We start from the raw sequence: 26,760 nt of genomic DNA on the forward strand, positions 1-26,760 counted from the left end.
TAAGAAACACATAAAAATGAATTGAAAAGCTTTTATATTAAAACATAATTCAAGAAGACAATTTGGAATAGCTGCACTGGAATTAGAAAAGCCAATTTGGAATAACTGCACTGGAAATACCAACAATTCAAACTGCTCTGCCATTAAGATGCCTCAAGCAGCCTGTGGTATTACCATGCCTACCATCAGTGGTCATGTTTAATGGGTACGCCCAGTGCCAGAATTTGATTGAGACTAAAGTTTATGGAGACACAGTAAATGTCATCAGGTGAAAATTAAGAGGAAACCTGGGGCATTCTATTGCTACACCTAAAAGAATTAAATTTGAATATTCACTAATACCATACACAAAAATAAACACAAAATGGATCAAAGACCTAAATATAAGGCCAGATGTTATAAGACTCTTAAGAGGAAAATATAGCCAGAACACTCTTTGACATAAATCACAACTATATCTTTTTTTTGATCCACTCCTAGAGTAATGAAAAGAAAAATAAAAAACAAAAACAAAAAAAACAAACAGGACCTAATTAAACTTAAAAGCTTCTGCACAGGAAAAGAAACCATAAACAAAAAGGGAGAATACATTTGCAAATGAAACAGAAAAGGAATTAGTCTCCAAAATTTACAGTCCGTCCCTTCAGCTCAGTTAGAAAAACACACAGCCCAATCAAAAATAAGCAGAAGGTCTAAACAGACATTTCTCCAAAGACCAACAGATGGCCAAAAAGCAGAAGAGGGTAGTTCTATTTTTAGTTTTTTAAGGAATCTCCATACTATTCTCCATAGTAGTTGTACCATTGCATTGCCATAACAGTGTAGAAGGGTTCCCTTTTCTTCTCCACACCTTCTCCAGCATTGATTGTTTGTAGACTTTTTGATGATGACCATTCTGACCAGTATGAGGTGATATCACATTGTAGTTTTGATTTGCATTTCTCTGATAATTAGTGGAGAATAATATGGAGGTTCCTTAAAAAACTAAAAACAGAACTACTATATAAGACCTAGTAACCCCACTCCTGGCCAAGTATCCAGAGAAAACTATAGTCCAAAAGGATACACACTCTCCAGTGTTCACTGAAGCATTATTCACAACAGCCAAAACATGGAAGCAATTCAAATGTCCGTTGATAGAGGAATGGATAAAGAAGATGTGGTACATATGTACAACAGAAAATTACTCAGCCATAAAAAATGAAATAATGCCATTTGCAGCAACACAGATAACCTGGATAGAGATGATCATACTAAGTCAGACAGAAAAGACAAATATTTTATGATATCACTCATATGTAGGATACAATTAAAAAAAAAAAACAAATGAATTTATTCACAAAACAGAAACAGACTTACAGATATGGAAAACAAACTTATGGTTACAAAAGAGGAAATGTGAGGGGGTGGAGGAATAAATCAGAAGCTTGTGATAACACACACAAAACACTACTATATACATGATAGATAACCAACAAGGACCTATTGTATAGCACAGTAAAGTCTACTCAATATTCTGTGATGACCTACATGAGAAAAGAATCTAAAATGGAATGAATCTCTTTTCTGTACACCTGAGCCTAACTCAACACTGTAAATCAGTTAGTGCTGTGCTTAGTCGCTCAGCCGGGCCCGACTCTGTGACCTCACAGACTGTAGCCCACCAGGCTCCTCTGTCCATGGGGATTCTCCAGGCAAGAATACTGGAGTGAGCTGCCACGCTCTCCTCCAGGGGATCTTCCCAACCTAGGGATTGAACTCAGATCTCCGGCACTGCATTCCAATAAAAAAGTGGTGAAAAATTAAATATTAGAAAATAATCATTATAGTAAATTCAAGTAAGCTGAGATTGCCATATGAAAAACAACACTAACAATACTAAAATGTACATGTAATAAGTCTATAGGGCTTCCCTAGGGGTTGCAAAAGAGTCAGACATGACTTAGCAACTAAACAACAACAACAGAATGGTAGAATAAAAGATTAATATATTTCAATTTCAATATTTAAAAAATTATATAGCAGTATACATCAGTATAACCAAACTACGTAAATTTTACACTAACACATAAGTTTGTCGACAGGAAATTACCTAAAATAATTATTTAGATTATTTTAGATAACATTTACTGACATAGAGCTGTCAATGTTATTTTGTTAATAAAAAAGCAATCTACAAAAGAATCTGTAAGGAATAATAACATGAATGTATGTATTCATTCAAATATATAAACATTCATAGACGTATTACATAATGTGTAAGAATACAGTTCTGTGTGTATGTACACCAGTAAATAAATATGGTGGTGATGGAATTACAAATGAATTTTATTTCTCTTTATACTGATTTATACTCTAAATCATAAAATATTATTATTTAAAGTTCAAAACAAGTATTCTGAAAAGATTAACTGGTGGGGAAAAACTGAGAACTTGCTTCAAAATTCTAATTCTTATAAAAACAATCAGTTATATAAATTGTTTCTATAGGAATTACAAGTGTAGTTTATGGTGTGAGATAAAGTCAAAAGTAGTTTTATCAAATAATAGGGAAGTACTTTTTATATTACAGTCACAATATAATATGACCAAAATACAATAAAAATTTTTATAACTTTCATTTTGTATAATACAAATCATTTGGGGTAACTGTTCTATTGCCGTCTCACAAAGTGAACTACATTCAAAAACCAAAACTATCAAAAGCACATCCTCAATCAGCCCCAACCAGAGGCTGAATCTCACCCTACCTTCTTGTCAGTCTCTTCCCTGATTTTACGCCGTTGTTCCTCTATCCTAGCTTCTCTTTTAACATCTTCTCCAATCCTTGTCAGAAGTAACATCTCTTTTGTCTTCCATTCCTAAAGAGCATCATGTTACCATATTCAGTATGCATACACAATTAACCTCTGTATTTTATCCACTACCAACAAACAAGTTATTTAGAACAAGTCAAGAGCCTAACAGAAATCAGACCAAGCATAAGTATTAGGTTGGTGAAAAAGTAATTGCAGTTCTGTGAATTTTAAATCATTAAAAATAGGCTTACGCACATCTTTATTAATAAAAATAGGCACTGTTACAATCAACACATTTTTGCCACTGAGAAATAAGTTTGTTTACTCTTGTAGCATAAAAATCTGTGCTTCATGCTTTGAGATTCATTGAACTCTTGGACAGTATTTTCTGCTTCCTGCTGGTTGTGAACAAGCAAAACGTTGTCGAGATGCCTGAAGAAGTGGCAGTCAGTTGGTGAGAGGTCAGGTGAATATGGTAGATGAGGCAAAATTTCAAAGCCCAATTTGTTCAACTTTTGAAGCACTAGTTGTATGATGTGTGGTTGGGCATTGTCAAGGAGAAGTGGACGCATTTTCATGACCAGTGTCAGCTGCAGGCATTGCAGTTTTAGGACCATCTCATTGATTTGCTGAGCATACTTCTCAGATGTAATGGTTTTGATGGGGATTCAGAAAGCTATACTGGGTTAAGCTGATAGCAGATGACCAAATAGTGACCACTTTATTGGTGCAAGTTTGCTTTGGGAAGTATTTTGGAGCTTTTTCTTGGTCCGACAACTGAGCTAGTCATCTCACTGCCAGTTGTCACATAAAATCGACTTTTCGCCACACATCACAATTTGATTGAGAAATGGTTCACTGTTGTTGTGTAGAATGACACTTCAAAGATTTTTTAATTTGCAGTTAGCTCATTAGGTATCCACTTAACAAGCTTTATTCACCTTTCCAATTTGCTTCAAAAGCCGAATGACCACAGAATAGTCAAAGTTCAGTTCTTCTGCAACTTCTCATGGAATTCTAAGATCAGCTTCGATGGAAGATCAGCTTTGATGATCTTCTCAATTGGTTGCTGTCAACTTCCGATGGCCGGTCATTGTGCTTGTCATCTTCAAGGCTCTAGGCTCCTTTGCAAAACTTAAACAGCCACTGTGCTACAGGTTCATTAGCAGTTCCTGGGCCAAATGCATCGTTGATGTTGTGAGTTGTCTCCACTGCTTTATGACCATTTTGAAGCTGAATAACAAAAGTGCTCAAATTTGCTTTTTGTCTAACATCATTTCTGTTTGCCACTGTTGTTCAGTCGCCAAGTCATGTCTGACTCTTTGCAACCCCATAGACTGCAGCATGTTAGGTTTCCCTGTCCTTCACCATCTCTCAGAGTTTGCCCATGATCATGTATATTGCAATGGTGATGCCATAAACCATCTCATCCCCTGTCACCTCTCCTTCTGCCAACAATCTTTCTCAGCATCAGTGTTTTCCAATGAGTCCACTGTTTGAATCAGGTGGCCAAAGTATTGGAGCTTCAGCATCAGTCATCCTAATGAATACTCAGGGTTGATTTCCTTTAAGATTGATTGGTTTGATCTCCTTCCTGTCCAAGGGACTCTCAAGACTCACCCCCAGCAGCAGAGTTCGAAGGCATTAATTCTTCAGCAGTCTCCCTTCTTTATTGTCCAGCTCTCACAACTGTACCTGACTACTGGAAAGGCCATAGCCTTAACTATATGGATCTTTGTTGGCAAAGGGATGTTTTTCCTTTTTACACACTGTCTATGTTTGTCATAGCTTTCCTATCAAGAAGCAGTTCAGTCAGTTTAGTCATTCGGTCTGACTCTTTGCGACCAAATGGAGTGCAGGATGACAGGCTTCCCTGTCCATCACCAACTCCTGAAGCTTGCTCAAACTCATGTCTATACAGTTGATGATGCCATCCAACCATCTCATCCTGTTGTCCCCTTCCTCTCTTGCCTTCGATCTTGTCCAGCATCAGGGTCTTTTCCAATGAGTCAATACTTTGCATCAGGTGGCCAAAGTATCGGGATTTCAGCTTCAGCATCAGTCCTTCCAATGAATATTCAGATGTCCATCATGCTTTCCTTTAAGACGGACTGATTTCCTTTAGGATTGACTGGTTTGAACTCCCTGCAGTCCAAGGGACTCTCAAGAGTCTTCTCCAACACCACGGTTCAATAGCATCAATTCTGTGCTCAGTTTTCTTTATCGTCCAACTCTCACATCCATACATGACCACTGGAAAAACCATAACTTTGACTAAACAGACCTTTGTAGGCAAAGTAATGTCTCTGTTCTTTAATATGCTATCTAGGTTGGTCCTAGTTTTTCTTCCAAGGAGCAAGTATCTTTTAATTTCATGGCTGCAGTCACCATCTTCAGTGATTTTGGAGCCCTCCCCCCAAAAAGTCTGTCACTATTTCCACTGTTTTTCCATGTATTTTCTATGAAGTGCTGGGACCAGATGCCATGATCTTAGTTTTCTGAATGTTGAGCTTTAAGCCAACTTTTTCACTCTGCTTTTTTTTTTTTTCATTTATTTTTATTAGTTGGAGGCTAATTACTTTACAATATTGTAGTAGTTTTTGTCATAAATTGACATGAATCAGCCATGGATTTACATGTATTCCCCATCCCGATCCCCCCTCCCACCACCCTCTCCACCCTATCCCTCTGGGTCTTCCCAGTGTACCAGGCCTGAGCACTTGTCTCATGAATCCAACCTGGGCTGGTGATCTGTTTCATCCTAGATAATATACATGTTTCAATGCTGTTCTCTCAAAACATCCCACCCTCGCCTTCTCCCACAGAATCCAAAAGTCTGTTCTGTACATCTGTGTCCTGGCTATTATAAACAGTGCTGCGATGAACATTGGGGTGCACGTGTCTCTTTCAGATCTGGTTTCCTCAGTGTGTATGCCCAGAAGTGGGATTGCTGGGTCATATGGCAGTTCTATTTCCAGTTTTTTAAGAAATCTCCACACTGTTTTCCATAGCGGCTGTACTAGTTTGCTCTGATCTTTCACTTTCATCAAGAGGCTCTTCAGTTCTTCGCTTTCTGCCATAAGGGTGATGTTATCTGCATATCTGAGGTTATTGATATTTCTTCCAGCAATCTTTATTCCAGCTTGTGCTCCTCCCAGCCTAGCGTTTCTCATGATGTACTCTGCATATAAGTTAAACAAGCAGGGTGACAATATATGCCCTTGATGTACGCCTTGCTCTATTTGGAACCACCAAATTCTCTGTGATCCAGCAAATGTTGACGATTTGATCTCTAGTTCTTTTGCCTTTTCTAAACCCAGTTTGAACATCTGGAAGTTCTCAGTTCACGTAATGCTGAAGCCTAGCATGTGGAATTTGAGCAGAGACTTACTAGCATGAATGCAACTGTCTGGTGATTTGAACATTCTTTAGTACTGCACTTGGGAATTGGATTAGGACTGACATCTTCCAGTCATTTCCCTAGTCTAAAATAAATACATAACAAGTAATAAGTCATTAGCAAAAAACATAAAGGAAGAAATGTACATTAAAATGATATACAACATAATCACATTTACTTAAGAATGCATTCCAATAGCAAATAGCAACATTCAGCAATGCAAAATTGCAATTACTTTTGCACTAACCTAATAAAATCATTCATTGGCTCTAGAATGGGCTTTCTTTACTTTACTGTACTCCTATTAGGAAATGCATGGGTATTTAAATCTAAATTTAAAATGTTTTCCTCTCCACACTGAGGGCTATAATGGAGTAGAACAGTATCTAGTAACTTTCTCCATCATCACTTTAAGAGCAGATACTGGCTCATATACATAGTGTGTAGTGTCATCCTTACTTTCTGTAACAACTTCTGATTACAGCTGTGGAGAAAGATCAATGTGGGTAAAATGTTTAGACCTGACATCACCTGAAAAAGCATGATGGACAGCTCAACTTATTTACAAATAAACAACTGTACACGATTTTTCTCTATTTTAAATTTGCTGTCTCTCACCTCTTCAATTTTTCTACGAAGACTAAGTTTTCTTCTTGCCTGTTCTCGCAGTCGTCTTTCTTCTCTATCCATTTGGAGTAGGCGTTGCTCTTCAGCTGTGTGCTCAAGATGTTCTAACTCCCTCCTTATCATATCCAGATATCTAAGTAAAAGAAAATTAAGTCACGGTGAACTAGGAATTTTGCTTACAATGACATCATCTGCTTTGATATTCCAAAACTACCTCCTTGTTTGGCTTATTTCTTGAGCTAATAAGTATCTGTTATTGTAGTCAAGAAAAGGATAAATGTAGGGCATATTATTAAAAACATTTTGTATAGTACATATTCACAATAGGTTTAGGAATATGTATTTGCAAAGAAGGTTGAAATAACTGAAACACTGACTTCAGATTTGGAAAAATGATTTGAATTTTCTAAGAAAAGATGTATGTTGATTCCCTTGTAATTTAAAAGGCCTTGAACACATCTTCCATGTATAGTCTTGGTCTCTGGTATGTCTCTGTGTTACAAAATTACCATGGAACATAGCAGTTAGGAAATGCAGCTTAACTCCACATCTTAATGATGGAGGAGGGAAAAAAATAAAATATATTTTCACTTCCTAAGCAATGGTTTTGACCATGGAAAGGTAATGATTGAACATGAATAGATGGCATCTAAAGAGCTTGCTCCTTCATGGATCACTGCTTTGTCATGATGGAGGGGCTTGCATAACTCAATGAAGCCATGAGCCATGCCATGTAGGGCCATCTAAAATGGACATATCATAGTGGAGAGTTCTGACAAAACATGATCTACTGGAGGAGGCAATGGCAAACCACTCCAGTATACTAGCCATGAGAACCCCAAGAACTGTATAAAACGGCCAAAAAATATGACACCAAAACATGAGCTCCCCAGGTTGGAAGGTGACCAATATGCTCCTGGGGAAGAGTGGAGGACAACTACTAATAGCTCCAGAAAGAATGAAGCAGCTAGGCCAAAGCAAAAATGATTCTCGATTGCGGATGTGTCTGGTGATGAAAGTAAACTCCAGTGTTGTAAAGAAAAGTATTGCATAGGAATCTGGAATGTTAGGTCCATGAATCAAGGTAAACTGGATATGGTCAAGCAGGAGATAGCAAGAATGAACATTGACATCTTAGGAATCACTGAACTGAAACGGACACGAATGGGTGAATTTAATTCAGATGACCATTATTACTACTACTGAGGGAAAGAATACCATAGAAAAAAATGGAGGAGCCCTCATAATCAACAAAAAAGTCTGAAATGCAGTACTTGGATGCAGTCTTAAAAATGACAGAATGATCTTGGTTCGTTTTCAAGGCAAACCATTTAACATCACAGTAATCCAAGTCTATGCCCCAACCACTGATGCCAAATAAACTGAAGTTGATCAGTTCTATGAAGACCTAGAAGACCTCCTAGAATTAACACCCCTCCCCCCAAAAATATTATGTTCATTATAGGGGACTGGAATGCAAAAGTAGGAAGACCAAAGATTCTTGGAATAACAGGCAAGTTTGGCCTTGGAGTACAAAATGAAGCAGAGCAAAGGCTAACAGAATTCTGCCAAGAGAACACACTGGTCATAGCAAACACCCTTTTTTTTTAACATAAGCGATGACCTTACACATGGACATTACCAATGGTCAATACTGAAATCAGATTGATTACATTCTTTGGAGCTGAAAATGAAAAAGCTGTATTCAATCAGCAAAAACAAGAACTGGAGCTTACTGTGGCTCAGATCATCAGTTCCTCATAACAAAATTCAGGATTAAATAAAGTGGGAGAAACAACTAGGCCAGTCGGGAACAACTTAAATTACATCCCCTATGAATGTACAGTGGAGTTGATGAATAGATTCAAGGGATTAGATCTAGCAACCAGAGTTCCTGAAGAACTAGGGACAGAGGTCTGTAATATAGTACAGAAGGCAGCGAACAAAACCATGCCAAGGAAAAGAAATGCAAGAAGGCAAAGTGGTTGTCTGAGAAGGCTTTACACATAGCTGAGGAAAGAAGAGAAGCAAAAAGCAAGGGAGAAATGAAAAGGTACACCCCATTAAATGCAGAGTACCAGAGAATAGCATGGAAAGACAAGAAGGCATTCTTCAAAGAACACAATGCAGATAAATAGAGGATAACAACAGAAAGGGTAAGACTAGAAGATCTCTTCAAGAAAACTGGAAATATCAAAGGAACATTTCATCCAAAGATGGGCACAAAAAAGGACAGAAACAGTAAAGACGTAACAGAAGCAGAAGAGATCAGGAAGAGATGGAAAGAATACACAGAACTGTACAAAAAAAGATCTTAATGACCCAGATAACCACAATGGTGCAGTCTTTCACTCAGAGCCAGATAATCTGGAGTGTGAAGTCAAGTCAGCCTTAGAAAGCACTGCTGCCAATAAAGCTAGTGAAGGTGATGGAATTCTAGCAGAGCTTTTTAAAATCCTGAAAGATTATGCTATTAAGGTGCTGCACTTTTTAGGTCAACAAATTTGAAAAACCCAGCAGTGGCCCCAGGACTAGAAAGGGTCAATCCTCCTCCCAATTGCCAAGAAAGGAAGTACTAAAGAATGTTCAAACCACCAGACAATTGCACACATCTCCCATGCCACTAGGTTATGCTCAAAATTCTCCAAGCTAGGCTTCAACATTACACGAACTTCCAGATGTTCAAACTTGGTTTAGAAAAGGCAACAGGAACCAGAGATCAAATTGCCAACATTTGCTGAATTATAGAGAAAACAAGGGAATTCCAGAAAAAAAAAAAATCTACCTCTGTTTCCTGACTACGCTAAAGCCTTTAACTGTGTAGATCATAACAAAACTGTTGAACACTCTTAAAGAGATGGGAATACAAAGACCATTTTAACCTGTCTCCTGAAGAACCTGTATGCAGGTCAAGAAGCAACAGTTAGAACCCTGAAGCACAGCTGACTGGTTTAGGACTGAGAAAGGAGTAAGACAGGCTATTTATTGTCACCCTGTTTATTTAACTTATATGCAGAGCATATCATGAGAAACTCCAGGCTGAATGAGTTACAAGCTGGAATCTAGATTTCTGGGAGACTTCCCAGTGCACCAGGCCTGAGCACTTGTTTTTTGGGGGAAAAAAAAAATTTCTAGGAGAAATATCAACCTCTGATACGCAGATTAATACCACTCTGATGGCAGAAAACAAAGAGGAACTAAAGAGCCTCTTGATGAGGAGAAGAGCAAAAAAGCCAACTTAAAACTCAATATTAATAAAACTAAGATTCTGGCATCTGGTCCCATTACTTCATGGCAAATAGAAGATGAAAAGGAGGAACAGTGATAGATTTCCTTTTCCTGGGCTCTAAAATCACTGCTGATGGTGACTGCAACCATGAAATTAGAAGATGATTACTTCTTGGCAAGAAAGCTGTGAAAGACCTAGACAGTGTGTTAAAAAGCAAAAACATCCCTTTGCCAACAAAGGCCCATATAGTCAAGGCTATAGTCTTTCCAGTAGTCACGTACGATGTTAGAACTGGACAATATAGAAGGCAGAGTGCTGAAGAATTGAATCTTTCTAAATGTGATGCTGGAAAAGACTCTTGAGAGTCTCTTGGAAAGCAAGAAGATCAAACCAGTCAATCTTAAAGAGAGTAAGCCCTGAATATTCATTAGAATGAGTGATGCTGAAGCTCGATTATATTGGCCACCTGATTCAAACAGCTGACTAACTGGAAAAGACCCTGATGCTGGGAAAGATTGTTGGCAGAAGGAGAAGAAGGTGACAGAGGATGAGACTGTTGGATGGCATTACCAATGCAAAGAACATGAACTTGGGCAGACTCCAGGAGATGGTGAAGGACAGGGAAGCCTGGCATGCTGCAGTCCATGGGGTCGTGAAGAGTCGGACATGACTTGGCAATCGAGCAACCACAACAACAACAAAGAGCTTGCAGTTTTTTTAAGCAATCACACATGTTTTATCAGTATTAAAGCTTTATCTAACCTCCTTTTTTGAATTTGCATTAATTTCCTCAAACAATGCTGCCAGTTCTTAAAGATGACCCAATAAAAAACTATTAAAAGCATATGCTAAAGATACTTTCCCTCCATTTCCGATTATAGAATGAATTTTGGATTTGATTATTTATTCAGTTAACAGATCGGATTACCTCCTGGACTCCCAGAAACTGTATCTTCTCTAGCAGAAATTCATGATTATAGCCTTGGTACCAGAGTTCCCAATTCCCAGACCTTTTAGTCTCCCTTCCTCTCCATACTGAAATAGCGAAGTTAAATAGCATCCCGTACTTTAAAAGAAATCCTAGCTTCAATTATTTCTAGCATTTTGTAACTTATTTGGATCCACAATATATACATAAAATATGCATTAACTTCAATCTCACCTGTGCCTTATTAATCGTTCTTGGTCCTTACTAGACGGGGCGCCTTCCTCTAACAACCAATTTTGGAACTGTGTAACATCAGAACTTCCAGGTATTTGATTGTCTTCCTGTAGTTTATTTACTTGTTTTGCAAGCATTTTCTATTAAAAAAAAGTGTGTGTGTAACATATCTATATATATGTATATATAGACATGTGTATATATGTACATACAATTTTTTAACATTTCCCAGAAATAAAAATGACTTTTGATCTGCTTTTTTTATATTTAATGTTTAGTGAAATTCCCATACTTTGTAAATAATTAATTCCGTTTAACTGCATTTAAATCTATTTTGAATCCACTGTAGATAAGGACAATTGAATCAAAATAAAGATTTCTGTTTCTGAAAACAAAAAAAAAATATTTCAGCTTATTTTTCTATCCATTCCAAAGAAATTAATTAAAAAAAAAAAAAAGGAACAAGCAGAGGATAAACTCCCAGCACAGAGGAGGAAATGAGGGGAAATAGAGAACACTTAAAAGTTAGGGGAATCATCTTCATTTCTATACAACTCTTGACCTTAGAACATAAATCTGTAAAACACACATATGTGCAGCTTTTTCATTTTTATCCAACTCATGACTCTAAAGTCTGAATTCACTTACACACACATGGGCAGAGGCTCACATGTTTTAGTGGATGAACACAGCCACACATGTGTACATACAGTGTACATGTCCTTGCATTTTTAGGATGTTATAACTATTCATACTTTACCTCTCCTATTACTTAACTTGTTTTGTTTTCCAGCCTAAGAATTTTGCTGCCACAACAGACTCTTCCAATTGGTCCCAAATCAGGTAGATGGGGCATATCCTAGTAACAATTTAATTATTAAATTTTGCCAGCTACCACTGGCATATTAATAGGTGACCTGGTCCCTTTCCCTTTCTTGGCCCAAAATAGCAACCTCAAAATATTACTTTCTTCTGCTCTAAATTTTTACCTGGAGAAATTATTTAGGTTACCAAAATTAAAGGTAGAATATTATAAGAAAATACTCTGCCCACAAGAAAACCTTTGTTCCAAACCCCATGTACAGAAACCAAATTTAAATATTTAACTTACTTGTTCTCTTATATAGTTTCTTTCAAAGTCTAATTTTAAACTGGTAAGATATTGCCTGTACTTATTCAATTCCCTCAAGGAACATACAACCTAAAAAAAAACAGAATAAAAACAAAAATATATAAATAAAAATATCTAAAAGTCAAAGCAATTACTTTATAGAAGTAAAATAACACTCTGGTACCGAGTAAAAACCTGCTAACAATTTCATAAGTAATATCTCTCTAGAATTTTTAATCAACAGGAAATTGCTATTCAAAAGCATTACTTTATTTACATGACTTATGCTATGACAAGGAATTGAGTACATACAGTTATTAAAATAAAATAACAATGTAATAATAATGTTCAACCTCAATAAGAACAGAGTGTATTAGGACTGTATCAGGCTGATTTTTCTACGTTCTTATTTTGTCTTAATTTTTTTAAAAGTACATGGGACATAATCCTTGACAAGCATACAGTGCCATTACAGACAAAGAACAGTTGGAAAAATTCTTTTTATATCTTCAAATTATTTGGTAGTCATCTTTTGATATTTCAAGGAAAAAAAGTTAAAGCAAGAAGTAGTTTCACTTGGAAAATAATTACTGTCTGATTTTCTTTGACCCAAATACTGAGTGCTTTAATGGAATTTTCCATTAAGTATCTCTTCTGACCAAATTAAAGGTGATCCAGGGCCCCCAGTGAGGAACAGAAGCAAGCTTTTATCAAATCTTAGAGGTTTTCAATGATTAAAGTTATCTTCAACTCACTTTATTATTGCTGGTGATGTAACCACCTTTCTTTAATCTTCTCAAGATGTCCTTACGCTTATGGTAGGCTCTTAAATGTGGATCATGGAGACTTTTGTATTGGTTTTCCAAAAGTCGACAGTAAGGATCAGTCAGGTTAAAACCGTAAGAAGGTTGAAAAAGCTGCAAACAGAGATTTAAGCATATTATAAATGTACAATTAATCAATTTCTCTTTTAAATATCAATGTAGTAAAATGACCAGGCTATATATAGAAAATAAAGCATGTAAGAATGTGAAGTGGGAGAAAATCAGAAAAAGAATTTGGAATGGGCAGTGCTAATTGCTTATCCCTACCTTTTTTCTTCACTAACTGCAATTATTCTAAAACCCTGCCCTCACTCAATTAATCCCCCCCCATCTTTATCAATTCCTAGCTCAAAGCTGGAAAAGGAAGGAGGAAATGAATAGAAAGCATAAAGTATAAACTATATTTTAATGTATAAAGCCAAAACTAAGACTCTTTTCCTCTTCCCTCCTCCAGATCCAGGAACTGCATTCAAAGGATAAAGGGATAATATCAATATCATTATTGTACCTCATATTCTGACAATAAAGAAAAACAGAAAATCTTCCACAAAGGTTCACTGAAACAACTTTGACCAAAAAAAAAAAAAAAAAACAGAAGTAAAACGCATATGTTAAAGATGATGAATTAAAGAGTTATTGTATTTTGAACTCTTTTCTAAGAAACCCAATGATTTCTGAGTGCTACAGTCAGGAAAAAGTTACCACTCTATATTATAAAGTTCAATATATTGAAGAAGCAATTATAAAGAATAATGCCAGGGACTGAGCTTTCTCCATACATGTAAAGACCAAATACAACCTTATGAAATAGCCATTACCATATCAAAGAAGGAAAATAACAAATAGTCATGTTAGTTTTATCTGTTACTCTAGAGGAAACATGAATAATTTAAGCTCATATGTAAGTTAAAACATTACCAAGGTGAGGCACTTTAAAATCTGCCAGGGGGGATATGTCAGTACTTAGTTCATTTTTTCAAAAAATTTTCAATAGCAGGATGGTGATAATAGGTAATGGGAGAACCTCTGAAAGGGGAAAAGGAGAGGGTAGAAGTTAAGTGTGGAAGTCATCCAAATGTTGTCTTTGTATCCTATATTTATACTGTCCTTTAGATTGTCTTGGCCAGACAACAGAAATTTTTAGTCTAAAGTTAAAGTACTGCTTTCATCTTAAGTGAAAGGCAACCGGAATGTGTGGGAGATGTGGCAAACCTGAGAGCACACCATGCCCTGTGCAGGCATGCTATTCAGATTCTGTGATCTGACACATCATGCATCTTCACACACTGGTATCTGTCTGCAGGTACCAATTTGTGTTCAGTCTGTGTTGTGTCTGGCAGTAGCCACCTCAGTCAGATTCTGAACACTAAAGAGCCTGGCTTAGGTGGAACCCTAAAAAGAACTCCGTCATGGTAAGTTGAGGATGCTTATGTGAAAAAAGAGGGAGGCTGGGGAGCTGACAGGATGCTAGGATGCTTTATCCATTTAAAAGTTCCCTTGATAAATATCTGACAATTTGCTTAATACTAGACTTTACTCTCTTCCAAGGCATCTATGTTTTACAGCAGAATTCCCTAATTACCAAAGATTCGTTAAGAAAGAAAAAAAAAAAAGGAATTCCATAGGGCAATGTCGTAAATTCAGTGAGACCAGAAGTGAAGTTCATATCTTTCTCTACTGAAAACAATCAACAATCACGGGTCGTGAGTCATGAGTCAAGAAGTGGATTGTTTCTTTTAGATGTTGATATTTACTTGTCAACTTCTTTTAGATATTCAGTTCAGTTAAGTCGCTCAGTCATGTCCAACTCTTTGAGACCCTGGGGACTGCAGAACTCCAGGGTTCTCTGTCCATCATCACCAACTACTGGAGCTTGCTCAAACTCATGTGCATTGAGCCGATGAAGCCATCCACCCATCTTATTTTCTGCCATCCCCTTCTCCTCCTCCCTTCGATCTTTGCCAGCATCAGGGTCTTTTCCAAGGAGTCAATTCTTTGTATCAGGTGGCTAAAGTACTCAAGTTTTGGCTTCAAAATCAGTTCTTCCAGTGAATATTCAGGACTCATTTCCTTTAGGATGGACTGGTTGGATCTTCTTGCAGTCCCACGGACTTTCAAGAGTCTTCTCCAACACCACAGTTCAAAAGCATCAATTCTTCAGTGCTCAGCTTTCTTTATAGTCCAACTCTCACATCCATACATGACTACTGGAAAAACCACAGCTTTGACTAGATGGGCTGTTGTCGGCAAAGTAATGCCTCTGCTTTTTAATATGCTGTCTAGGTTGGTCATAGTTTTTCTTCCAAGGAACAAGTGTCTTTTAATTTCATGGCTATAGTCACTATCCATAGTGATTTTGGAGCCCCCCGAAATAAAGTCTGTCACTGTTTCCATTGTTTCCCCATCTATTTGCCATGAAATGACAGGACTGGATGCCATGATTTTCATTTTTTGAATGGTGAATTTTACACTACCTTTTTCACTCTCCTCTTTCATTTTCATCAAGAGGCTCTTTAGTTCCTTTTCAATTTCTGCCTTTGGGTGGTGTCATCTGCGAATCTGAGGTTATAGATATTTCTCCCAGCATTCTTGATTCCAGCTTGTGCTTCATTCAGCCCAGCATTTCGCATGATGTACTCTGCATAGGAATCAGCCCTGATGTACTCCTTTCCCTATTTGGAAACAGTCTGTTGTTCCATGTCCAATTCTAACTGTTGCTTCTTGACCTGCATACAGATTTCTCAGGAGGCAGGTAACGTGGTTTGGTATTCCCATCTCTTTAAGAATTTTGCACAGTTTTTTATGATCTATACAGTCAGAGGCTTTGGCATAATCAGTAAAGCAGAAGTAGATGCTTTTCTGGTATTCTCTTTTTCCTTCTATATCCAACGATGTTGGCAATTTGATCTCTGGTTCCTCTGCCTTTTCTAGACCCAGTTTGAACATCTGGAAGATCATGGTTCACATACTGTTGGAGCCTGACTTCAAGAATTTTGAGCATTATGTTGCTAGCATGTGAGATGAGTACAATTGTGCACTGGATTGAACATTCTTTGTGAAACCTTTTCCAGTCCTGTGGACACTGCAGGGTTTCCGAATTTGCTGGCATATTGAATGCATCACTTTCACAGCATCATCTTTTAGGACTTGAAATAGCTCAGCTGGAATTTCATCACCTCTACTAGCTTTGTTTGTAGTGGCGCTTCCTAAGGCCCACTTGACTTCACACTCCAGGATGTCCAGCTCTAGGTGAGTGATCACACCACTGTGGTTATCTGGGTCATGAAGATCCTTTTTGTATAGTTCTTCTGTATATTCTTGCCACATCTTCTTAGTATCTTCTACTTCTGTTAGATCCATACCATTTCTGTCCTTTACTCTGCCTATCTTTGCATGAAATGTTCCCTTGGTATCTCTAATTTTCTTGAAGAGATCTTTGGTTTTTCCCATTCTAATGTTTACCTCTATTTCTTTGCATTGATCACTGAGGAAGGCTTTTTTATCTCTCCTTGCTATTCTGTGGAACTCTGAATTCAGATGGGTATCTCTTTCCTTTTCTCCTTGGCCTTTAGCTTCTCTTTTTCCTCAGCTACTTGAAAGGCCTCCACAGACAACCATTTTGCCTTTTTCATTTATTTTTCTTGGGGATGGTCTTCATTACTACCTCCTGTACAATGTCACGGACCTCCGTCCATAGTTCTTCGGGCACACTATCAGATCTAATCCCTTGAATCTATTTGTCACTTCTACTGTATTTTAGATAATGAATTTTAGCTTTGATGATCTCAGTTCAGTTCAGTCACTCAGTCATGTCTGACTCTTTGCGACCCCATGGTCTTGGCATTGACTGTAGTATGCCAGGCTTCCCTGTCTATCACCAACTCCTGGAGCTTACTTAAACTCATGTCCATCGAGTCTGTGATGCCATCCAAACATACCATCCTCTGTCTCCCCCTTCTTCTCCTCCCTTCAATCTTTCCCAGCATCAGGGTCTTCTCCAATGAATCAGTTCTTCACATCAGATGGCCAAAGTATCGGAGATTCAGTTTCAACTTCAGTCCTTCCAATGAATATTCAGGACTGATTTCCTTTAGCATGGACTGGTTGGATCTCCTTGCAATCCCAGGGACTCTCAAGAGTCTTCCCCAACACTACAATTCAAAAGCATCAATTCTTCGGCACTCAGCTTTTTTTATAGTCCAATGCTCACATCCGTACATGACTACTAGAAAAACCATAGCTTCAACTAGACAGACCTTTGTTGGCCAAATAATGTCTCTGTTTTTTAATATGTTGTCCTAGCTTTTCTTTCAAAGAGTGAGTGTCTTTTAATTTCATGGATGCAGTCACCATCTTCAGGGATTTTTGAGCCCAAGAAAATAAAATCTCTCCCTGTTTTTATTGTTTCCTCATCTATTTGCCATGAAGTGATCGGACCAGATGCCATGATCTTCATTTTAGGAATGTTGAGTTTTAAGCCACCCTTTTCACTCTCTTCTTTCACTTTCATGAAGAGTGTCTTTAGTTCTTCTTCTTTTTCTGCCATAAAGGTGGTGTCATCTGCATATCTGAGATTATTGATTTTTCTTTTTCCTCCCAGTAATCTTGATTCCAGCTTTGGCTTCCTCCAGCCCAGCATGTCTCATGATGTACTCTGCATATAAGCTAAATAAGCAGGGTGACAATACATAGCCTTGATGTACTCCTTTCCCAATTTGGAACTGTCTGTTGTTCCATGTCCGGTTCTAACTGGTGCTTCTTGACCTACATACAGATTTCTCAGGAGGCAGGTTAGGTGGTCTGGTAGTCCCATCTGTTTAAGAATTTTCCATAGTTTGTTGTGATCCACACAGGCAAAGGCATTGGCATAGTCAATAAAACAGAAGTAGATATTTTTCTGTAACTCTCTTGCTTTTTCAATGATTCAGTAGATGTTGGCAATTTGATCTCTGATTCCTCTGATGGTCTGTGTTTCTCAAAATCAACCCTGGGCTACTGATCAGTAAACAAAGAACATCTTTTATATGAACCCATTCCTTAGTGTCAGGGTAATCCTTCTGCTGTCAATTAAAACTGGGTTAAAAAAAAAAGTGTAAATATAAGGCACTACTTCATTGAGGAGATTTTACTGAAAGAAAAAGAAGGCTATCACAAAGTCAGTCTTCAGGGAAATTTTGCCTAATTATGGCTAATGAAGAATTTGAGCGAAATGAATATAATAAAGAATAAAGAATGTCTTTAAAAACTAGTTGACAACTGAATTAATATTGGACAGAGAAAATGGTAATACAGCAAATAATATACTTGAGGAAGCATTTGGAAGACAGGGCTAAGTTTATATAATAAGAGAAGTGATATAGGTTGAGCATTCTTTCATAAACCTGGTTTGTGTGGCTATAATGCAATCAAACTGTGTGTGGTGTCATGTTTTCAGGTAATTTGCTCTATTCTAATAGATTTCTTTTAAAAAAGAGATATTACATATTTTCCAAAAGCAAAGTTTCACTTTTAAGAAATTATGTTTACTAGGCAAGGATCAAATACAGAGGGTCCTACTCATTTCTGATGACATCACAGATACTATGTTGGGCTTCCCAGGTGGCATTAGTGGTAAAGAACCTGTCTGCCAATGCAGAAAACACAAGAGAGGAGGTGGATTCAATTGCTGGGTCAGGAAAATCCGCTAGAGGAGGTTATGGAAACCCACTCCACTTTTCTTGCCTGGAGAATCCCATGGCCAGAGGGACCTGGTGGGGTACAATCCATGTAGTCGCAAAGAGTCAGACACGACTAAACCAACTTAGTATGCACGCATGGCGGTTAACTGAAAATTCTTTCCAGTAGAATTTTTTGCCATATTGATGAAAGCAGCTGGTTAAAAAGAATGCATTGCACTTCCTGCCCTGTTAATTACTGAATCAAGGAGTGGGGAGGTTTGAGGGAGGCTGTTACACTGAGGAATAAAAACATGGAAGGGTTTGAGGGGCATACACACTATAACCTAGTAAGATTTAAATTATAAAATTATAGTATTGGGTCGACTTATACAAACCAAGGGCAACGCAAATTCTAAGGAAATAAATACAAATTAGGGGCTGTAACAGTTGAAAAGAAATCTTGAAAGATGGTCCAAGTTCATAGCTGGGGAGGAGAGCAAAGCATAGGATTGAACCTAGGTCTCCGGCACTGCAGGCGGATTCCATCGGATACTATCCAAGCCACCTGAGGGTTATATCTCTGTGTGGGGAAAACCCATTGGAGAAGAAAATGGCAACCCACTCCACTATTCTTGCCTGGAGAATTCCATGTACAGAGGAGCCTGACGGGCTACAGTCTATAGGATCACAAAGAGTTAGACACAACTGAGCAACTAACACTTAATTTTCGGAAAAGAACGAAGTCAATGTAAGAAAATTAAACATCACCTTACCTTCTCACTTAATTTCGTGGTATAATATAAACTATTGCTTCCCGGGATCACAGGCAGCTTGACCCCAAGAGGCAGATCCAGTAGCTGAGCCGCTCCGACCCCCGAAAATTGAGTTTTGTGCTCACCCTGTCAGATACAGTTGGAGAGTTTTGTCATTCCTTTAGGTATGTTCGTTTAGGCCAACTTAACTGCTACTCCAATTCTGAGGAAGGAAGAAAGGGAAAGGTCCCGCCCTGCCAGGCAGCCTGGAAGATCTTAGCTTCCAGTTAGCAGCCCTCTCGGCAGCGCCACAGCCGGTTGCGCCAGCACCCGCCCAGCCCCGCCTCCTGCGGCGGCGCTGCTTGAGGGCCTCGGAAGCTGGACTGTTAGGGGCCTCACGGAGGGCACGTGACCATTCGCGGCCCTCCCCGGCCCTCCTCGTCCCTCCCTCCCTCCCAGGCTGGAGGCCCGGCAGAGGGGGGAAGAGCTGACCAGCCTGGGGGCCACTCACGTCTCCGCACTGCTGGCTTTCCGCGCTCAGGCCGCTGGTGGCCGTCTTGGTGGCTGCGACGTTGGCGGCCTTGGAGCAGGCGCTGAGGTACAACTCCATGGCAGGCTTGGGCCCCTCTGTGCCCCCGCTGTCCTCCCCTCACACCCCGTCCCTGACGTTGTCCCTCGTCCCCACCGGACCGAATGACCAGTATTCTGCGTCCCAGAGGCCCACCCTCGCAGCGTTCCAGGCTCCGAACGTGCGGGTGCTCAACTACGCAGAACAGAGCGCCCTCCCGAGGACGAGCCCCTCGCGTGCGCGCTCTGGCTTGGGAGCCTCAGAGCCAGGAAATCAGGGCGCGGGGCCTGGTACCTACGTGCCGAGGGCACCATATTTCTCTAGGAAACCTACAGCCCTCAGCCACACCAAACCAAAATCCAAACTTACAGAATTTCCCTGGCGCATTAGCTGGCTAATTTCTCCTCTTCTCCAAGTAGGTTTGGTTCTATGCAGAAAGCAAACAAGAGGGATTGTGCAGCCCATTCTAGAGCCAGAGGCCTGGCAAATACACATGGCTCCCTTGTAAACTGTGACCACATCCCACCCCCAGGTTTCCACAATAACCTCTTCCCAATCCACTCCAGGTCCCACATAACTTACTGTCCTTCCTCCTCTTCTAGTCTCCCTCTTTCATTTCTAGCTTTCATTTTTACTTTCTTCCTGTCCCTATTGTCTGCCTCTCTTGTGTTCTCCTGTGGGCCTCTCTTTCGTCCTCTCAACCTTCCAGTGAAAATTTATCTAGTGCCTGGCTTCTTTAGGCCAGTCATCTGAGCTGGGAATTTAAGGATACAATGATGAGAAAAAAATATGATCCTTCCTTCAGGGAGATAACTAGGCTGTGAGTACTTTAAAAGCAGAGACTGTATCTGATGTTAGGAATTTGGAGTTAGCCCCTTAGATTCCTTGATCTATTCTTACCCTTTTATTTTTTTTGCCATTTAATAATAGTACCTACTATTTACTAAGAATCTGCTAACTCCAGGTACTGTGCTAAACAGTTTGTGTATTAATGGTTTTAACACCCTTGTCAATTATCTCATTTTTTCAAAGATTAAAGAAGGTCAATATTAAATAGTGGCCCAAGAGACAGTTTCTTAATCATTACACTCTTCTTTTACATCTGCTTTATTTGTCTTAACGTCACACATATGCTTAGAACTTCGAAATTTGAAATCTAAACTTTGGTTATAATCCACAAGGATTTCTCACAATCAACTCAGATTCAATATATTCAAATATCAACCCACACTTTTCACCACAGGACAAAACAAAGGCCCCATTCTTCCTGCATTTCCTGTCTCAATGACAGTACCAGTGTCTACCCAAACCAGAAGATGAGAAATCCTCCTAGACCTACTTCTCCTTATGAGCTCCCTGACTCAAAACTATCTTGCTGTGCTGCTTTCTCTTCCTGACATCCCTTCCCCCTTTCTTGCTTGGATAACTTCAGTCAGCCTTTAATACTGCTTAAGTATTCTCACTTCTAGGAAGCCTTTCTGACATTTTAGTTCAGTTCAGTTGCTCAGTCATGTCTGACTCTTTGCGACCCCATGAACCGCAGCACGCCAGGCCTCCCTGTCGATCACCACCTCCTGGAGTCCACCCAAACCCATGTCCATCAACTCGGGGATGCCATCCAACCATCTCATCCTCTGTCGTGCCCTTCTCCTCCTGCCCTCAATCTTTCCCAGCATCAGGGTCTTTTCGAATGAGTCAGGTCTTCCCATCAGGTGGCCAAAGTATTGGAGTTTCAGCTTCAACATCAGTCCTTACAATGAATACCCAGGACTAATTTCCTTTAGGTTGGATCTCCTTGCAGTCCAAGGGACTCTGAAGAGTCTTCTTTGACACCACAGTTCAAAAACATCGATTCTTTGGTGCTCAGCTTTCTTTATAGTCCAACTCTCACATCCATACATGATCAATGGAAAAACCACAGCCTTGACTAGATGGACCTTTGTTAACAAAGTAATGTCTCTGCCTTTTAATATGCTGTCTAGGTTGGTCATAACTTTCCTTTGAAGGAGTAAGCGTCTTTTAATTTCATTGCTGCAATCACCATCTGCAGTGATTTTGTAGCCCCCCAAAATAAAGTCGGCCACTGTTTCCCCATCTATTTGCCATGAAGTGATGGGACCAGATGCCATGATCTTAGTTTTCTGAATGTTCAGCTTTAAGCCAACTTTTTCACTCTCCTCTTTCACTTTCATCAAGAGGCTCTTTAGTTCTTCTTCACTTTCTGCCATAAGTGTGGTGTCATCTGCATATCTGAGGTTATTGATATTTCTCCTGGCAATCTTTTTTTTTTCATTTATTTTTATTAGTTGGAGGCTAATTACTTTACAATATTGTAGTGGTTTTTTGCCATACATTGACATGAATCAGCCATGGATTTACATGTATTCCCTATCCCGATCCCCCCTCCTGCCTCCCTCTCCATCCCATCCCTCTGGGTCTTCCCAGTGCATCAGCCCTGAGCGCTTGTCTCATACATCCAACCTGGGCTGGTGATCTGGTTCACCCTTGATAGTATACTTGTTTCAATGCTGTTCTCTCAGAACATCCCACCTTCGCCTTCTACAGAGTCTAAAAGTCTGTTCTATACATCTGTGTCTCTTTTACTGTTTTGTATATAGGGTTATCATTACCATCTTTTTAAATTCCATATATATATGTTAGTATACTGTATTGGTCTTTATCTTTCTGGCTTACTTCACTCTGTATAATGGGCTCCAGTTTCATCCATCTCATTAAAACTGATTCAAATGAATTCTTTTTAATGGTTGAGTAATATTCCATGGTGTATATGTACCACAGCTTCCTTATCCATTCGTCTGCTGATGGGCATCTAGGTTGCTTCCATGTCCTGGCTATTATAAACAGTGCTGCGATGAACATTGGGGTACACGTGTCTCTTTCAGATCTCCCGGCAATCTTGATTCCAGCTTGTGCTTTATCCAGCCCAGCGTTTGTCGTGATGCACTATGCATACAACTTAAATGAGCAGGGTGACAATATACAACCTTGACGTACTCCTTTTCCTATTTGGAACTAGTCTGTTGTTCCATGACTAGTTCTAACTGTTGCTTCCTGACCTGCATGCAGGTTTCTCAAGAGGCAGGTCGGATGTTCTGGTATGCCTATCTCTTGAAGAATTTTCCACAGTTTATGGTGTGGGACCCACACCATCAAAGGCTTTGGCATAGTTAAAGAGCAGAAATAGATATGTTTCTGGAACTCTCTTGCTTTTTTGATGATCCAGCGGATATTGGCAATTTGATCTCTGGTTCCTCTGCCTTTTCTAAAACCAGCTTGAACATCTGGAAGTTCATGGTTCATGTATTGCTGAAGCCTGGCTTGGAGAATGTTAAGCATTACTTTACTAGCGTATGAGATGAGTAGTGCACTTTAAGCTTTTGTCAAATTATCTTCCTCTGTTGTTGTTGTTCAATCACTGAACTAAGTTCAACTCTTTGCCACCTCATAGACTGCAGCACACCAGGCTCCTCTGTCCTTTACTGTCTCTTAGTTTGCTCAAATTCATGTCCATTGAGTCGGTGATGCTATCCAACCATCTCATCCTCTGCTTCCACCTTCACCGTTTGCCTTCAGTCTTTCCCATTTTTAGCGTCTTTCCAGCGAGTTGGCCCTTTGCATCAGGTGGCCAAATATTGGAGCTTCAGCTTCAGCAGGATTCATTCCAGGAAATATTTAGGGTTGATTTCCTTTAGGAATGATTGGTTTGATATTCTTGCTGGCCAAGGGACTCTGAAGTCTCTGGCACCATGATTCAAAAGCACCAATTCTTCTCTTCCTCTGTGCTTCCCTCCATTTTAGCACTTTTCTTTTTTTTTGGTAACACTTGAAATATTTACTAATTAAGACAACCAACACTTTTACTTTTATTTGCATTTATTTTCTATGGCATTTATTCCCAGGCCATAAGTTTTTGTTTCTTAAGTTTCTTCTGGGATATCTTTTAGAAAATAATGTCTATCACTGTTTCCATTGTTTCCTCATCTATATGCCACGAAGTGATGGGACTGGATGCCATAATCTTAGTTTTTTGAATGTCGAATTTAAACCAGCTTTTTTCACTCTCCTCTTTCACTTTCATCAAGAGCCTCTTTAGTTCCTCTTCGCTTTGTGGTATAAGGGTGTTATAATCTTCATATCTGAGGTTATTGATATTTCTCCTGGCAATCTTGATTGGGGGAGAATGGATACACACATGTGTATGGTTGAGTCCCTTTGTTGTTCATGTGAAACTATCATAACATTGCTAATGGCCTATACCCCAGTACAAAATAAAAAGTTAAAAAAATAATATCTCTTTACCTGTCACTCCCCTTTAATGAAATATAAATTTCTTGAAAGCAAGTCTTTCTTTATTCAACTTTATATGCACGGTACTTAATATGGTGCCTGAAAGTGAAAGTGGCTCAGTCGTGTCTGACTCTTTGAGGACCCATGGACTATACAGTCCATGAAATTCTCTAGGCCAGAATACTGAAGTGGGTAGCCTTTCCCTTCTTCAGGGTATCTTCCCAACCTAGGGATTTAACCCAAGTCTCCCACATTACAGATGGATTCGTTACCAGCTGAGCCACGAGGGAAGCCAAGTATAATGCCTAGGAAGCATTTAGCAACAATCTTCCTAAATTGTCTAGAATTGCTCATGGTAAACAAACTGGAGTATAGAGATTTGGGGGTAATGCTTGGTTGGAAATGTTATGTTATCTGTGTAATCCTTCTAGTGTAAAACATATCTCTTAATTTAACTGGCTCATTCTATGAAAGTAAAGCATTTCTCACAAAAATCTTGTCTGTTTCATTGAGCCAGAGAGCATCTGATGTATAGTAGGACTTGGGGGACTGGACTAGAGGTCTTGGGCCTTTGTTTTTTCACCTGTGTGTTATGATTACATATATCCCTGAAATTATAAGTGAAGGTTGATACTGGGTAAGATCTGAGTCCTTTGAATCTGAATTATCAATATAACCCTTTATGTTATCTTAAATTCCAATATGTATTGATTTCTATGACAGCCCTTCTCAAAGTTCATCCTGTTAATTGATTTAATCATTTAATGTCCCTCAGAAGACATAAGAAGCAGGATTTTGTCTTGGTAAAGTCTTAACATATGTGGGTAAAAATCTGAACACTCAAAAGTAAATTAATTCACCCTTTTCTCAGATCTCAAGACTCTCAGCCCAGAAGCAAACAACTATATTCTGTGTATCATTATGTACATACAAACAAATCTTAATGAAGCATTTAGTGTTCATTTTCACTGAGAAATATGTCTTGAAGATCATTCCATATGAGCTCACTGTAATTTAATTTAGTTTTTAACTGCACATGTATAGTGTGTAATGCTGTAATTACCATAATTTATGCAACTAGTCTTACATTTATGAATTTTTACATTTGTTAGAAAAATTCTATAATAAGCATCTATTTAAAAAGATTCCTAGATTAAAGAGTTGCTGATTTTATTTTTCAACTTATAGATAACATCGTGTTTCCCTGAAAACAGTCACACAAGTTTATCCTCTCACAAGTGGAGATTTGGTAATGTATATGCCTGAATAGATACTTCTCATGGGTTGTGTTTCAAGTAACAGCTAAAACTAGTTTTTTTCTTTTTTCTTTTTTTTTTTTTCTTCAGAGATAATATAGATTCTTTTCTCTCAATTTTCTTGCTGATTTTTTTTTTCATTTTGTATTTTGAAACTTTTACTCTGCTAAATTTAAGCAAAATCACTGGATAATTTTCTGTTGCATGTACTTATTATATAAGCTTAGGGGAAGAGTAAGAGAAAAGCAGTGGCCAAAGTGATTATGGACTAACCAGCAAAATATTTTTTGTCTCCTTAAAAATCAAAGTAACATTTAACAACAATAACAAACATTATATGCAGTATGAAATATATCATAAATTAAAAATAATCTTGAACTTGTCAGTCTATGTACAAAAGCATTAATACACTTGATCTGAGCCTGCTATCTTGTTAGAGAAACCTGCTTGCAAGATTCTCTCATGACTGGAATCTAGGTACTTGGCAGCTGAGCCATTCACAAACTGACTATGTGGATTCACTGTGCCTAGATTGTTTGTAAAAACAATGGTTATGCTGGATACATGGTTTCTATCTTGGTGTCTTGGATTTTGATATGTGCAAGCGAGCAGGTGCTATCTGATTAAGTACCATAAATTGTGTTCCCCTAAAATTCCTATGTCAAAATCCTAACCCTAGTTCCTCAAAATGCCACCATATTTGGAGAAAGGATGATTAAGTTAAAATGAGATAACTAAAACAGGCTCTAATTTAATATGACTGGTATCCTTATGAGAAGAGATATAGACAGGCACAGAGGGCAGATAATATGAAGACATAGGTCTCAGTTCAGTTCAGTCATGTCTGACTCTTTGCAACTCCATGGACTGCAGCATGCCAGGCTTCTCTGTCCAACCAGTTGTCATCACCAACTCCCAGAGCTTGCTCAAACTCATGTCTGTTGAGTTGGTGATGACATGCAACCATCTTATCCTCTGTCATACTGCCTTCAACCTTTCCCAGCATCAGGGTCTTTTCAAATGAGTCAGGTCTTTGCATCAGGTGGCCAAAGTATTGGAGTTTCAGCT

The 26,760-nt window shown here is 38.8% G+C and overlaps 1 protein-coding gene and 1 long non-coding RNA gene across 2 annotated transcripts in view; one reads left to right on the forward strand and one right to left on the reverse strand.

Annotated features, from left to right (window-relative positions):
• Positions 1-20,232, reverse strand: part of FSIP2 (fibrous sheath interacting protein 2) — a 127,782-nt gene extending 107,550 nt beyond the window's left edge. Inside the window, exons 1-7 of the mRNA XM_020886299.2 lie at positions 20,072-20,232; positions 19,582-19,707; positions 13,083-13,244; positions 12,328-12,417; positions 11,217-11,356; positions 6,817-6,958; positions 2,751-2,861 (exon numbers count right to left, since the gene is read on the reverse strand). Of these exons, the coding sequence (XP_020741958.2) occupies positions 2,751-2,861; positions 6,817-6,958; positions 11,217-11,356; positions 12,328-12,417; positions 13,083-13,244; positions 19,582-19,707; positions 20,072-20,170 (870 nt within the window). The 5' untranslated portion in view covers positions 20,171-20,232. The remainder of the gene's footprint in view (positions 1-2,750; positions 2,862-6,816; positions 6,959-11,216; positions 11,357-12,327; positions 12,418-13,082; positions 13,245-19,581; positions 19,708-20,071) is intronic.
• Positions 20,233-20,414: 182 nt separating this feature from the next.
• LOC139037988 (uncharacterized) overlaps positions 20,415-26,760 on the forward strand; it is a 118,965-nt gene continuing 112,619 nt past the window's right edge. The window contains exons 1-2 of the long non-coding RNA XR_011490892.1: positions 20,415-20,543; positions 25,625-25,685. This is a non-coding gene — a long non-coding RNA (uncharacterized lncRNA). The remainder of the gene's footprint in view (positions 20,544-25,624; positions 25,686-26,760) is intronic.

Source organism: Odocoileus virginianus, chromosome 13, assembly GCF_023699985.2.
Source record: "Odocoileus virginianus isolate 20LAN1187 ecotype Illinois chromosome 13, Ovbor_1.2, whole genome shotgun sequence".
Classification (NCBI taxonomy): Eukaryota; Metazoa; Chordata; class Mammalia; order Artiodactyla; family Cervidae; genus Odocoileus; species Odocoileus virginianus.